Source organism: Typopeltis vanoorti, chromosome 19, assembly GCF_054136105.1.
Source record: "Typopeltis vanoorti isolate ZY-2024b chromosome 19, IOZ_Tvanoo_1.0, whole genome shotgun sequence".
NCBI classification, from domain to species: Eukaryota; Metazoa; Arthropoda; class Arachnida; order Uropygi; family Thelyphonidae; genus Typopeltis; species Typopeltis vanoorti.
The window spans coordinates 68,705,615-68,721,657 of record NC_143567.1 but is presented as its reverse complement, the minus strand read 5'-3'; the positions used below and the strand labels follow the sequence as shown (position 1 = coordinate 68,721,657).

General features: G+C 36.6%; 1 protein-coding gene across 5 annotated transcripts in view; it reads left to right on the top strand.

Annotated features, from left to right (window-relative positions):
- LOC150096226 (solute carrier family 35 member F1-like) overlaps window positions 1–16,043 on the top strand; it is a 593,479-nt gene that overhangs the window by 477,559 nt on the left and 99,877 nt on the right. For all 5 annotated transcript variants that reach the window (XM_090409172.1, XM_090409169.1, XM_090409168.1 and 2 more), the window contains exon 5: window positions 10,116–10,272. In XM_090409172.1, the coding sequence (XP_090265298.1) occupies window positions 10,116–10,272 (157 nt within the window). The remainder of the gene's footprint in view (window positions 1–10,115; window positions 10,273–16,043) is intronic.

The following is a 16,043-nucleotide window of genomic DNA, read 5'->3' as shown; positions in this document are numbered from 1 at the left end:
TTGAAAGTGAATTAGCCCGTCTCCTGTGGATGTGTTAGGTTATATTTTCATCCCTATAAATAGAAAACTAGCCCAAGAACACAGGCAACGCATATATTACTGTGTACTAAAATAGAAACGCGGCGACTGCCGACAGTTGGCTTATACTATTGCAACTAATCAGGAAGTCTTGACTTCAGTGACCACTGAACAATTGAACAACGAACTCTACCAAAATCCCTTCCTCCAGATAGTACAATCAAGCGATGCTCGACCTTCCTTGTATATTGGTTGTTTCATAGATTAGCTGATGTGCAGTGATCCGCGAAATATAAATTAATCTCATTGTATGCTTGCGTAATTCTGGTGAGTCTCAAATATGGAGATGGTTTTATGAAAGCGTAAATACTGAATAACACCATATTTGGTAAAGGTTTGCATTACGTTGCATAGAAGGACTAATATAACTATACAGAAAACGCATTTAAATTTGAATATTTTGCAAGTGGAAGTTTACAAGGCAGCTTCCCTATATCGGATGTCTAAAATACGTCCTTAGGTAATTATTTCGCAACGGGTAGTGACTTTAACTGTTAATTAAAAAAAGTCAGATTGTTGTGTTATGCAGCATTTGAAACTGAAGTGCAACTGTGCCTTGCGAACTTGATTAAAAGATAAAGCATTTTGGTCATGCAAAGCTTGATGTAAACTGGAAGAGTCCAAGATATACTTCTCCAAATTCGGGTTGAAAAAAATGAGACCACGAGTGGACGTGATGAAAACTTTGGTTTTTCAGTGTTGAGCTGGTCTCCACATTCATCCAACTTTACTTCTTGTAGTGTGTCTTATGGGGAAACGACCAACTGAACCACCGTCATTCCCCGCCAAAAAACTAGAGAACAGTTGCATGGAGTAATGAATCTTAGGTCTTGCTATTTCGTACAAGCAACACATATCTAAGAGCCATCATGCTTGACGAGAACAATAGATCATCTAGGTCCTGTTTACCCCTCCTTAGATTCCTTGACACCAGTTGAATATTTGAATATCATTGCGAACACGTAGCGCCATTTACTCTGCATATTGTAGACAATTCCAAAGATAACAAGGCATGTCACAAGACAACACATCCATGAAAGATTACTAGAACAAACATAATAGTGACTCTGCCTGAATGGATTGCCTTCTCTCTCTCCAAATATCCCACTGGGCATCTTTGGCATGTGGCGCAACGAATATTTTTCAAACATAACTATAGAAATCCATCGTATTCATCTGTAATAGGATATTGTGAAGTGTTTCCGAAATTAACACGCTACTAGGTGGATATGGCACTGTAAGCAGTACTTGTTGCAACTTACGACATGCATATAACAACTGACAATAAACAGAATGTGTGCAAGAAAAGTTGATTATAGAAAAGAGAAATGTTTGATTACAGAAAGCTGCAAAGCTTTTTGTAATGAAAAATTTCTCTTATATATATATATATATATATATAAATGATTAATTCATCTTTCATTTTTTTTTATAATGTCTGGTTTTCCAGACCAAAACTAAAACACTACTCATTACACTTAGGTAGTATCACAGTCAAAATAATAAGGGCCCGCTCGATCGAGAATACGTGGCAGAACAACACCGCTGTACGGAGAAGGTAAAGATTGAGGTACTGCAAGCACACGAGCCTCTTCTTCTGCTCCCCGCCACCACGATATTTGTGGTATATTAAAGGATTATATCTGCTTCTTTTTATATCCAGGATTATGTGAAACATGCGAAGTATTCAGTTACGTATTCTCCAATTTTCGATTCTTTTCTCAAACGTTTAGCAGAAAAGCTCTGAGGAATAAAGATTTCAGAATCAGTACTCTGCTATCCTCACTGGTATTCGTCCCTACGTAGATTGCTTGCTCAGGTAGTCCCAAATCCAGGTTCTTCCTAATCGGTTCCTAAACCAGGACTTAAATTTCTTGTACTACATATGGCACTAGAAATTGAGGTATTCTGGAGATATTCATGGAGAAGTTAGTCACTTATCATACGTGTAGCTGGATATTACATCGGAGCGCTTAATGGATGAAATTATAAAAAGACGGCAAATAATGTTGCATATTTTATTGAGGATCACATAAAATATCATTAATATGTAAATGGCAAATAATTTAAGAAAACTACTTTAAATTAAAACATTCAGAAGACAAAAAATATATCTTTTTCATAAAACAGCGGGAATTTATTGATGCAAACCTCTCGAAGAGAGAGAGAGAGAGTAATAACTAGAAGAATAAAGAAACAAATAAACGTAATAGGGGAAATGCCAAGTAAGAAAAATAATTGCACATTCGAAACTGGATACACGACAAATGGAATGGAAAGAAAGACAAAATGAGAATTTAGGAAAGCATGTAACAGTCAACCCATAAACGACAACATTGAGAAACAGATGAAGAAATAAATGAAAAAGCCTATAGAATGAATTGCCATCAGGAGGGAGCGAGAGATTGAAAAATCGAAAGTAAGGATCAATCACAAGATAGATTGAATGTGTATTTAAATCCACTCAAATTGTAACAAGAAAACCCCCCAAACAAATATGCTTACGCATGAAAAAATAGCAAATTTGCACCTTGTTAGTAAGAACTTGGAATACGTAACGAGATCTAAAAAGAAATTCTTGGTATCGGCAGCTCGTTTCCATATTGCTTTGCTCACTGGAGAAAAACGGGTGCAGGTTTAAAAATAAATGACCTATAAATATGTAATATGAAGTTCCAAATGCAGGAATAATAAAATTCTGCATTTTGTAAGTGTAGCTCGCAATTTTGTTTGGGATAGATAGCTATTGAAAGCTTTTCGATCTGGTGTCACTTGACTAAGAATGTGTGTTATTTTTATTGACTGCGTGGCGATAAGCAGAATTGAGGGGGGGGGAAACAACATATAGAACAGGAATTTCGGAAATTCTGCCTTTTCTTTAGAAGTTTTCTTCGACTGTTATCATATTTTATGTCTTGTAATATTCCCTGACACATTACGCTGTTCAGGAATGCAAACTAAAGGGGGGAAATGGTGAATAAATGTGGAGATCGCATTTATTCATTCTCCAGGTTAATAAGATATTTCTTTGTGGTAGCAAATAAAAGGACTTGATATTTGTAAAAAAAAAAAAAGGGGGGGGGTAAAAATAACAAAAGATTATCCGACTACTATTCACGCTATGAAAATCGTATGACACAATAACTTTTCATTTATTATTTCAATGCACTAATTGGCAAGAAAATAAATACGTTTCTCCGCTTTCTCTTAATAATACTAACACCGTTTTCATGAAAATTATAATCAAGAACGTAAGAAACACCCATTAAATGCTTTTTTTGTTATTGCAAGCGCAAAAACTGAACTAAAAATACCAAACAGAAATTGAATTATTAAACCTGTGACATTTCTCAAAAAAAAAAAAAACCGAGTGAAAATATTACAAAAGAAACGAAAGCCTGAAAAAAAAAAAAAAAGCACCAGTGAAGAAACAATACCACTGTCATCTGCACCTGTCGCAAAGCAGAAAAACCGGCAAAAGTTGTGAACGCTATCAGAAACGCAACTGTTCAGGTTGCCTGAACAAATAAAGCATTGCGGTGCTGAATATCTGGACGATCGCAGTAATATCGGTGGGTGCTATAATACGTTGGCAGCAGAGATCCTTTTGACGTGTTATGTAGCAAGAGGGTGAAGTAGAGAGACTATCTCACATATCCTCACTTTCTGAAGTCAACAACGCGAGAATGTCATAGTTTAGAACCCAGCGAAGATTAATTTCTTTAGTTTGTGCCCTGTGAAAGTTAAAGAAAGAAATACATGTTTTATGAAAGGATATCTGGCAAGCGGCTTTACAGTAAAACGTCAAGAAGGAGATTGAGTTCAGATCTTAAGCCGTAAATCAAGCCTAATAGGAATTCGAGACAGCAACACTGTTGGTAATTCGCGCATACGCAGCTACAAAAATGCAATATTAGAAATGCAAACTCTACTCTTTGACTTTACGGTTGCATAATTAAACTTTCAAATACTAGTGGCTTTATTCCCCAAACCAGTCATTTCGAATGTGCACTAGAGCATCTGTAACAAGCAGTAAGATCCGTTTGCTAATTATACTAATCCCCCCCACCTCTTTTCCCCCGTCGAAAGAGGCAAGCGACGAGGCCTGTGAAGACCGTGATGAATTGGCTATCCTGCGAATGCCAGAAATGGTATCTCGTTGTGTACAATTGTATAGCAAAGTAATTAGTCAAACCCTTCCGACAATGTGGTCAAACCTTTAATTACAAACGTAAAATGGCCCCTTATTACTGGTTTGCACAACACTCCGAAGTAATTTAGGGTAGGCTCTGGTATAAAGTATCACATTTCTAGATAACTTCTGTTGTTCTCGGCGAACAATTAGACAAGCAATACCCTTCTAGGAATAATGGTGCGATTAGATACGCAATAGGGGGAAATCGCAGACCTCTGCAAATAAAGATCAACAGGGGGTTTGCGAGTAAATATTCTTCTTCGTAAAAGGTGAATAATACACGCAACAGAATGCCATATTTAAGTGACCTCACTGCATAAGTCACCACACACACACACGTACCATCGTCATATCAAACCGACAGTACGCTTCATGGTTTCTAGCAATCGGTCAGATCGTGCTATTTGTTCTACTGATTGCACGACTAAATCAATCCCCCCCTCACTGCACCCAGTTGGACATACCCCCCCCCCAACCATCCCATTGGTCTGATGGCTAAAAGCAAACCCAATTATCACATTACCGAAGCCGTCCCAGCGTAAAAGTGTAGTTCCCTTCAAACTCCACATACACACAGCTGTCATGATTGCACCGGTTTGACAGGAAGGTACTGACGTCATGATTTAGACGACCTCACGTATTTCACTTGGCGCCTGACGTTAACAGAAGGGTATCATTCATCCCCCTTTCTCTTAATCTTCCGACTTCCCCCCCATCCTTTTCTTGGAGGCGGCGAGCCGAAAGATTTTTCCGAAAAGAAAACTGTCAGCATCGCACCTCTCTCTCCGTCCATACTGCGCTCGTGAGCCAGCTGGCCTTGTCTTCTCGTCATCGACCGACCCATTACAGCGGAAGCAGAAGACCATCGAGAATCGAGAGACTGACGACCTTTCTCCCAATTCAGCTAAGATGGGATAATGCCTTGTAGCGGTTATTCGTCTAAAGTCTCAGTCATAAGTCTCTTAAATTTGTCCGCCTGGAGTTAAAGAAAATGTTTTGTCCTCTCTAAGTGACATCCCGTCAGCTGGTACAGAGAACAGGATCTATTTGTTCAATGTCCCCCATTTTCTTCTCCTGAACAGAGAGATTTGCAAAGTCTTACGTAGAAAAAAAAAAAAAAAAACTATACTGAAGTGAAGCACAGGAGGAGACAAATCTATTGGACGGCAGATGGCGACATAATAGATGTTAGCTCTTGTAAGTGTCCGTGTTGGACCATATGCTACGATTGACCAATTAGATGAGCCTACTTAAACGAGGGGATGAAATAGGGACAGCAAGCGAATTTAAGTGCTTGTAGTGCGTTTAAGATTTCTTGCTAAGAAAAAAAAAGACATCAAAATACTAGGATGACTGCAGTTACTTTTTTTTTTAGTTTACTTTGCTTTTTTTTTACGAGGAATTCCTTTTATATTTTGAAAGACAGACGAACGAATACCACAAAAGAAGAGCGGATTTCTTTATATTTGCCTAAAGACAGGATTTTAAAAAAGGGGTCTTTTAAATATTATTGCGTTCTTTCTCTCTCTCTTCCTTCTGTTTAAAAGATGTCAGACGTGTTTCTAATTTTGATGTTCATTTATAAAGGTCTTACAAACGAACACTAAAGAATGAAAACAAAAATACGGGGAAGAAAGAGAGAAAATAAAATAAAAAAAAAGTTTAATTGTAATATAGCCAAGAATTTTAAATCATGTCACATAAAAATATCAGTCTGAAGTCCGTGGGTTCGAATCCAATTGCGACATGGATATTTGTGAAAATTAAGATGGTGGTCGTTCTCTTCTCTTCCAGTGAAGAGAACCTAGAGAAAGAGAAAAGTTCAGTTGTTTATTTTTATAAGCAACTGAACCCCAACCGCGAAGGGTTGCAAACTTAACGTCCATTTTAGCCAATGGTTAGATAATCCAGGAGTCCTGCTCTATAAACCAAACCCGATACTTTCCAATCCACTCAAGGCCTTCAATATTCTGGGTGCTCTTATGCTGGATGACAGAGAACCACAACCCCCTAAAGACTCAGAAACATCCGAAACCACAGTTTGTTGGTTGGAGAATGGAAAAGCTACCAACAGCCAACTACGCCGGTTTGAAAACCATTATCTGATATTTTTCTATGACATTTCTTGATTGTATTGAAACTTTTATAAAAGATTTTTAATCATTTTCATGTAAAAATGATCAATAATTGAAATTTTTTTATAAAATATTTCGATTAACAAATTAGCTGCTCTCGTACGGGCGTGGAAGGGTTTTTGCCTATCTGATACTGGGATTATTATTTTTTTCTATCCCGCAAATCAGACCATAAGAACACACAATTAAACAGACATAATCTGATCTCATAGCTCGAGTCGTTTCTGCCATAAATAAAATATAACAGTATTCGAGTCCAACTTACACTAAAGAAGACGCGTATGTTTCCTGCTTTGGGAGGGGGAGGTGAAGAACAAAATAGGCAATTATTTTAGCATGTCAAGGGTTGTTATATTATCATAAAATCGTTGCAGTTCTTTTCATTGACTTTACATAAACTGTTGAGTTCTCACTCTTCATAAAATAAAGGTTGAAGGCTTGTCACCTTACTTCGATGTTGCCATCATTCTAATAATGCTATTGATATCTAATTATAAGCTAGGCAGAGTTTGAACGTTCGTCAAATGAATACGCCGCTCTTCTTTTGGTATTAGATGCTACAAAACTACGCTTTCGAAGCCTGAATGAAAGCTTCTTTCTGATCATGGAACCATTACTTCATTCTAATGGGCTTAAGAAATTGCCTCTCATAATTGCCAACAAGATACGAAGAGATGTTTTACAAATAATCCATTAACATCGAACGAAATATGGTGCAGTGGCATCTTTTCTCTCTCCCTGTGTGTGTGTGTGTGTGTGTGTGAGTGAAAGACAGACTGTAATTTGATTCTTAACAAAAGAGAGATATACTTTTCTTGGTGCTCGTAATAGATATCAAAAGGTTCCCATTCTAAAGACACCTTGCTTAGTTTCTTTGTGAAAGAAGCCATTCCCCAGTCTCTGAGGAAATCAGAACCCTCGGGCAACAATAAAAACCCGTAAACGGAAGTGACTCAGTCTTTACTCCTGGCATTAACAAATAAGTTTCTGGTCTATTCGATTCCTCAAAGTTTGAAGTTCCGCGAAGATTCAACCCTCGGCCAACACACGTCCCTTGAAGAGAAACAATTTAATTATCAGTCTGTAAAGAGGCATTACATCTTTCCTGCTCTTCAGAACCCACCGTGTGTGTGTGTGTGTACGTGCACTAACCGAATTAGTGTAACACGTGAGCTCAATATTTACTGCTTGTGGCGCCTCCTATGAAACACTTTCATTGGTGTGTAAGAAAGTCTATGCAAATTAACGAAGCAAGCAGTGGAAGAAATATCCTGCCGAACCATTTCTTCTGAATGAGTTTCCATGGCAGATCTATAGTCATTGGTGATCACTGAGGCGACATAAGACCCATTTAAATAAGGTTATTTAAGTATTTTATGTCTGTAATTAATCTAGATGTTACTTCCAAAGTGTAATCAGAAAAATAAGGCTTTTTTTTTGCGTTTAACTTCCTTATGCTTGTTCTTTCCCTTGACAACAATGGTGAGAGCACACCTCCAACCAGCAACACTCCGACTAGTTCATTACAACGTCCATCAGGGGCAGCTCGTGCATAGACACTGCGGAACTGCAGCACCCCCAATTTTTCTCGATATATAAATATATTTATTAATTTATTTATATTTGCTTGTAATATTTAATTTTATCAACAATCCCATACAATTCTCTTATTTTGTATAAAAAATAATAAAAATCCATCTTGTAGCACTTAGGAAGGCGAAAGACGCTAGTGGCACTGTGTTTTTCACAATGTCATATTGCTACGCGCGCAAGCATATGCACGTCATAGTGAGATGCGAGCTATTAGTGCAATGCGGCACTGTCCGTCGTGCAGTTCCACTGTTGTTTATATGCAGTTTGCGCCAGTAGTAGAGTGTTCGTAGTGCTTATCGTGTTTACTCCGTCTCTTTAAATATTTGGACATTACAATTAAAGACATAACATTTTGTTATAGTTTTTATTTTAGAAAATTACTGGAGTTATTGACAATTATGACCTCAGGCCGTCCTTTACCCGATATTCAAATATCTGTATAATAACTAAACTGTATAATTTTATCAATAATAAACAATATTTTTTCATGAAACAAAACAAGAAGAATATATTTTATTTTTAAGTAATTTTGAATTATACCAAACTGTATAATTTTATGGATAATAAACAATATTTTTTCATGTTTAATTTTTTTTTTTAATTTTTACCATAATTTTGATATTTTATCCAAACACGTCTACACTGTACTTACAGTGTGTATGTATATTTCGAAAGTTGCAGCATTGCCACTGACTTCCATATAACTGGCTTTCCACAATACAGATTTCAGCTATTTTATTTTATTTTTTTTAATGTTGACAACAACTGTGTACAACAACTTATGTCCTTCCTAACCATCACGTTTATATCAGTGACAATATAAAGAAGGGTGGTGTTCCACAATTTCATGCCCGGCTTGTATTTACTCGATTACATTGTGACTTTTATTTCAGTATGTGCTGTCTGATAAATTCACTTTGAGAGAGATTTATTCTTAAGCAACTACAATTCTGTTTATAAAACATTATCTACACTTTTCCCTTTTTTCCTTCCCCCCCATCCTCCTATTGAAGCCTCAATATTTGCAATATCGTCCATGGTTTGTTTACAAAACGTTACACTGCCACGAAATTGAGGTTTATTGAAACCAAGAGCAGCACATTTCTCCTAAGTACTGTCATATCTCCTTGGTATAAAAACAAAGCACAGGAGGAGATATTTATATATGGTCACATCGGACAAACATGTGAACATATATATAGTACTGTCTTTCCGATTATTCTGTAAGACAACATGTCTGTATTCGAATCATTTTTTTGAAAAAAAAATGTTTACAAAAACAGAAAATTACGTATAATGTTAGCAAAAGATACTATTCAATAAAGTCTTTCATATCTATAATGCAATTCGCATAATGAATAAATAAATATATTTACAGAATGAAAAGACCGATTTCGCTTTCACAAGTCAATTAGTGATTGACTTGTGACTAGGATGCTCCTCCCCCTAATTTCCTGCAGAGTTTTGCGTAAATACGCCATTGAAATTAAAAATTCCTGATTCATATTACGAATGAAAGTTGGCATTAATAAATGGTCTGATGAAATAACAGCAGTTGTTAGAACCACCTTTTTGCAATGAAACATATTATCCGCACTTCTTATTTTTGCAGTGAACTTCTGGAAGGTTCCTATGTTTAGATGTCCGTCAATTCCATAGAATTACTGGAAGGGGGATAGGGAGAGAAGGTCACGTATTATTTCTTCGACTCAGTCTGTTCTTCAGATGCAAACCACAGACATGCCAACTGCAGAGTCTTCTCGTCGTATTCTTTGACGCGTGCCGTACCAGCGCTCCAGTTCTTGTTATGCAAATATCATATCTATGAACTCAACTCCAAACTGTCCGTTTTTTTTTTTTTTTTTTTTTTGTAAAAAACCATCGGTTAGTGAAACAGGACTTGAAAATAGAGATGAAATAGAGGTAAACTTGCCCAAACAAAGTCGATCTACATAAAATACTTACTTAAATTTAATTGTATTATTATTTTACTTATCCAACTTATAAATTAATGATAGTAAGCCTTCTGACAAACAGTATATACCTTGTTAAAACATTATCCACTGTGATTTCTCTTTTCTACCTTACTTAATAAAATATTCACTTATTTGCAGCTAGCAACCGTCTCCTTGGTGATATGTTATGTTTGTCAGGTGCTGCCCTCTACGGAATCTCCAACGTTGCTGAAGAGTTTGTTGTTAAAAGCTACAGCATGGTGGAATTCTTGGGAATGTTAGGGCTATTTGGTAGTGTCGTTAATGGAATACAACTGTAAGTTATTTTCTGATGAATTTTAAATCGATTACTCGAAAAATGTGAGAAATACGATTTGTATTAAATTATTGATATTTGTATTATACCTACATTTAAGCTACATACAAAGTTTTAGCGGATCCATGTGAGTGTGTGTGTACTGTGACGAAAAAAAAAAAAAAGGAGGTGACAGACCTTCAGTGTTTTGTGCAAAAAACGAAATGTTCAATTTTGATATTATTTTATTTGATGCTTCCATATCATTTTAGGATATTAGGATCTGTCACAGCTATTCATGCCAGCAAAGGTTGGTCGATTGGTAGAGTCTCTGCTACTCTACAATTTGGGCGCAATTAGTAGTTGGAAGGGGATCCATCGTTCGCTGCTGTTGGCACACTCTCCCTCGATGAGTCTTTCAACTCTCTGGAGGTGTCACACAATAATAATAATGCAATGATATGGCAGTTTAATTAATCAGATTTACATTATCATATGTCTGTTGTTTGCCAGGAGAAAAAACCCTACCAGCTATGTTGCATTCAGTTAAAAAGCCTTCATTAATGTTCTCTCATTCCAGACAGGATTCGAACCGCTACTGATTGAGTACTAAACCAAGTTTAATGTGAGCGTTGAAGCATATTGTAGAAGGTATGGAAACAGCATAAGATGAGTGGTAATAACCAGTTGCATGAAGTATATAAAGAGAGGGCAAGGGAAGTGACTCGCTTGGTGCGGATGGCAAAAGGATAGTATGAGCAATGGTTAGCTCACAAATCCCAAGGAGTTTTTTTTTTTTTTCCGATACGTAGACAACAGAAAAAAAAAGATTGTGGAATGATAACAACTGCAAAGGATATAGGCAAGATGTTTAATAGCAATTCATAAAGGTATTTAATTCTTATGACTGTGACATCATGCAAATGAATGCATTGGTAAAGAAGGAGGAATAGGTACTCATGAAGAGTGAACAGGAGGAAGTATATGAGGAATTAAGTAAACTTCAGGTTAAAAAGGCAGTAGGGCTCCATAATATATTACCATGTGTTTTTAAGGGGCGTTCCAGACAGTAAACAACACCTTTGACATATATTTTTTTAACATGAGTCTTGCACTGGGATGAGTTCCAAAAAAAGAGTGGAAATAGGACAAAGTTGTTCTGCTTCATAAGGAAGGTGATAAGACTAAGCTTAGCATTGCAAATCAATCTGTGTATTGGAGAATTTAGTCAGGACCAAGATTCAGAACTGGGTTGATAACAGCATTCTCTTTCATGGTCAACATGGGTTTACTAAAGGAAGATCGGGTTTTAGTAAACTGCTTACTTATTAACAAAGTGGCCAAGGCATTGGATACAGGTGATGCGTATACAGTGGTATATTTACATTTTGCAAAGGCCTTTGATAGATTGCCACATGATAAGCTGGTGATTAAACTAGAAAACATGGGATGGATAGTAGATTAGTACATTGGATAAGAGATTGGTTGTCTGATAGATATCAGCAAGTTGTGTACGGAGGAGCGATACCCAGTGAATTAAGTGGTGTACCCCAAGGGTTTGTTTTCAGAACGTTGCTGTTTAACTTGTATATTAATGATACCAGGAGGGTCTGAATGGTGATATTTAGTTGTTTGCAGGCAATGCAAAGTTGGGGATGACAATAAGGGATAAAACTGATGTGGCTTTGCAAGAGGAGTTGAATGCACTTGCTAAATGGGCAAGTGATTGGGATTACCAGTTCAATATTACAAAGTTTAAAGTTTTAAAATTTGGGAAGCAAAGATGGAATGTAGATCATACAGTTGGTGGCAGTATCTTGGAGAAAGTAGGGAGATGAGGGATCTGGGTGTGATTGTGGATAAGGAAAAAATTTTGGGCACCCATTGCTAGAATTGCGAAGACAGCATGATGGATTATGGCAATGATGCTGACGTGTAGAAGTAAGTATATTATGGTTCCACTATATAAGGCTTTTATTAGGCCCCATATAGACTATTGTGCACAGATTTTGTCACCTGGTTTTCAAAAGGATGAAAGGCTGAAAAAGATCCAAAGATGACTCGCTAAGGTGGTTTCTGGTCTCTAGAATGTTGAGTGTGAAGACAGATTAAGGAAATGCAAGTTGCAGAGACTAGTGGTTAGGAGGGGGGGGAGTGATTGATATAAGTTATTAAGAAGTTCTTTCCAGATTAATGTAGATGGTAGTTTACAAAGAATGGAGACAAACAAAGGGAAAACAAGAGGTCATTCATGGAAGTGTAAAATCTCTCATGATAAAGTAACTTATCATGTTCAGTTTTGCATGGGTTTTTTTCCTAGGAGAATGTACTCGGAAAATTGTTAAATATTCCTTAATGTAAAAGCATTGTATTGAGTCTTTGTTAAACTAATGTAGCACATGACAACAAAGAAATCAAAGAAAGCTCTAAATAATGTAAGTCAATAAGATAATGCTAAGATTAGTGAGAAACTGCTGAGAATTGCCACCATGAATGGAAAATTCCAGAGACCCGCAAAAATTTCATCATGTCCAGAGGTCAATACGTGATTACAGTTGCCATGGACAAAGAATTCGAAGACATGTGAAGAATGATGTCAGCATATCCGAAAGCAAACACGTGATGGGTTTCGGGGGACTCGTGCATGCTATGTGACCAGTTTCGAGAGACGTGCACTTGCACACAGTGGAGGTTCAGGCCTATAAAAGGCAGTTCATCCACGAAGAAATTTGTCTTAGGATTTTCTTCTCATTTCTCATCAGAAGCCAATCTATGTCCAGCTCAACAACCCATTATCCAACCAATCTGTCCTAATTTAATTATAACTTTTCCTGAGATTTATCAAAGGCCATGGCAGAATCAATGTATTATTATTATTATTAACATCTGACCTCCATGGAGTCAGAGACTCTTCATGGGGAGGTACACACTATTACATATACAAAGCTCATCCAACCATGCTTTAAACTGATTCAATGTGTCTACATTCACAACACACTCAGACAATGCATTCCACTCACCAACCACTCTAAGAACCTGCTTCTCACTCCCTCCTTAATTTCTAGGGATGTCCTCTTGTTCTACACCCTCTCCCATTCTATGAAAAATCTCTTCCATTTCAACCTGATAACAACCCCTGACTAACTTACATGTCTTAATCATATCCCCACCCTCCTATTCACGAGGCTTTGCAATTTATGTTCTCTCAATCTGTCTTCATACTCCACATTCCAAAGACCACTGACCACCTTTATGAATCTTCTCTGAACCCTTTCTAACATATCCTCATCACTATGAAAACTCAGTGACCAAATCTGTGCACAGTGCATCCATCTTGTTGTTTTAGTAGTCTATTTATACCATAGTCCCCCCCCCCTTTATCTGCAGTCAACCCCAGTCCGAAAATACCAAATGGAAAATTCCAGAAATAAACAATTTATCATTAATTAGCAAATCAATATAGCAAATAATGAAATGCTATATTTCATTATTTGAAATAATGAAATATAGCATTATTTCATTATTTGAAATAATGAAATATAGCATTATTTCATTATTTGAAATAATGAAATATAGCATTATTTCAAATAATGATATTATAGCATTATTTCAAAACCAAATGGTTGTAGAAAGTTTGAAAGTTTCGTAAGTTGACCTGAGAGCTTACGAGAATACAATCCTCGGCATCCCAAATTGCCTTAGCTACTTAAGTCAAGTAGTGCAAGCTAAGGCAACTCAGGGATGCCAGGAATTGTATTCTTGTAAGCTCTCAGACCTGCTGGCCTGGTTGGCAAGGTGGGATGAGTCCAACCAAGAGGCTACTCCAGCCAAGAGGTTGCAGGTTCAAATCCCACATAGGCATCGATGTTTGTGATTGTCTTCTCCCAATATGGACTGGGTCACCATGGAAGTAGTAGACCCAAAAACCTCCTGCAATGTGAGAGCCCTTCACCCTGCTATGGGTAGAAAAATAGGCTGTTAATTTTTTTTTTTTAAATATAAAAATGTATGTATAGAAAAAAACATAGTATATATAGGGTTTGGTACTATCTGAGGTTTCAGGTATCCATGGGGTGTCTTGGAACATATCCCCCCCCCACAGATAAGGGAGGGGGACTATTGTATATTACATGACTTCTCTTTAACAAATTAATGCTCATCATAGAGGATCCCACTATTATCAAGCCAGTTCAGATTTCTAACTTTCACTAACTTCACAAGCACCTGGCATTATGAAAAATTTCAAAGCCTCTGTCATTTTTTTTGTTTACATAATGGATATCTAGTTCAGCTCTTCAACTGTATAAAAAAGTAATATTTTATGAAGCCTTGCCACATGTGCATTAAAGGTGCCTATTATGAGGTTGCAAAAAATGTGTGTCTATAGCCATAGGTAATGTCTTTAATAAGAAAAACTGTATTCTCATGTGATTCCTTCATATAAATAGCATTTTTTTATGTGGCTCTCACCCATAAAAGATTCTTGTAAACCTATAGTACATCCATATCATGGGTGAGCTAAGGATTATATTTATTTTTTTCATTTAGTTTTATATGCCACACACACACAGACACACAGAGAGAGAGAGAGAGAGAGAGAGAGAGAGATCGATTGATCTCAAGTATATAGAAGCCTATTCTTCAAATTTAAATTTGATGCATTTTTTAAACAAAGGCCAGTTATTGTGATGATGTTTTTTTCTCAGCATTTTGATTAACATTATTGCAAAACATAAAAAAACTGTTATAGATCTGATTCTTGTCATTGATTAGAACGTTCTAGACCTGCTATTTTCATTTGGGTAATTCTTCAGTTAGTCGAGTTTTGCAGGCACATAGGGTTTTTCACTCCCAGAAACTTGTTTTTTTTTTTTTTATCTTACATCTAAATTTTATCTTATACTATTTGGACACCAATTTACTGGTTTTCAAAAGTTAGGACTAAAAGAGTTCCTCTTACTCCCTTGGTGAATGAAAGGCATAAGAAGGTTTATTATTTATTTTATAATTTTGCTAATACTTTTAGAGCTGGGTGATCTTACTACCCTTCTTGGAGAGGATCCAACTTTGCAGCCTAAATTCTAATATTTTAGGATGTTTTGTAAGATTCAGATCTCTCACAAAATCATTAAACTCTGCTTTTGTAAGTAGATGAAATATACCTTAAAATATGGGTCAGGCAAATGAGAACATACTTTGATACTCATTATCTTCATCCACAGGTATGTCTTGGGTATTTTTTAAGGAACCAGCAATGCACTGTCATGAGGTGCTAGTCTCATTACAAGTAATTTTGTTACATGTTTTGATTTCATAAATAAGTCAGAGATATTTCTTAAACAGAATTAGCATCTTGCATGGTATTTATACTCCCTTCACTTGAGCAGCAAATAACATGAAGAATGTATAGCCCTTAAATATACTAACTAGTGATATGCATCTGATGCAAAATTGGGGAGAGTTGCAGAGTCAAGCAGATGTTATGGCCTTACAGGAGGAGTTGAATAGATTGCATAGATGGGCAGGTAAGTGGAATTATCAGTTTGGTGTTGCAAAGTGTAAGGTTTTGAAATTTGGTAAGCAACAATGGGATGCAAAGTGTATACTTGGTGGGGAAATTTTAAAGGAAGTAGAACAGATGAGAGACCTGGAAGTGGTGGTAGACAAGGACCTCAAATTCAGGGGCCACATTACACAAGTTGTGATTGGATAATGGTAATGATGTGGAGGACCCTGACATGCAGAAATAAAGAGGTTATGATGCAATTGTATAAGACCTTGATCAGGCCTCA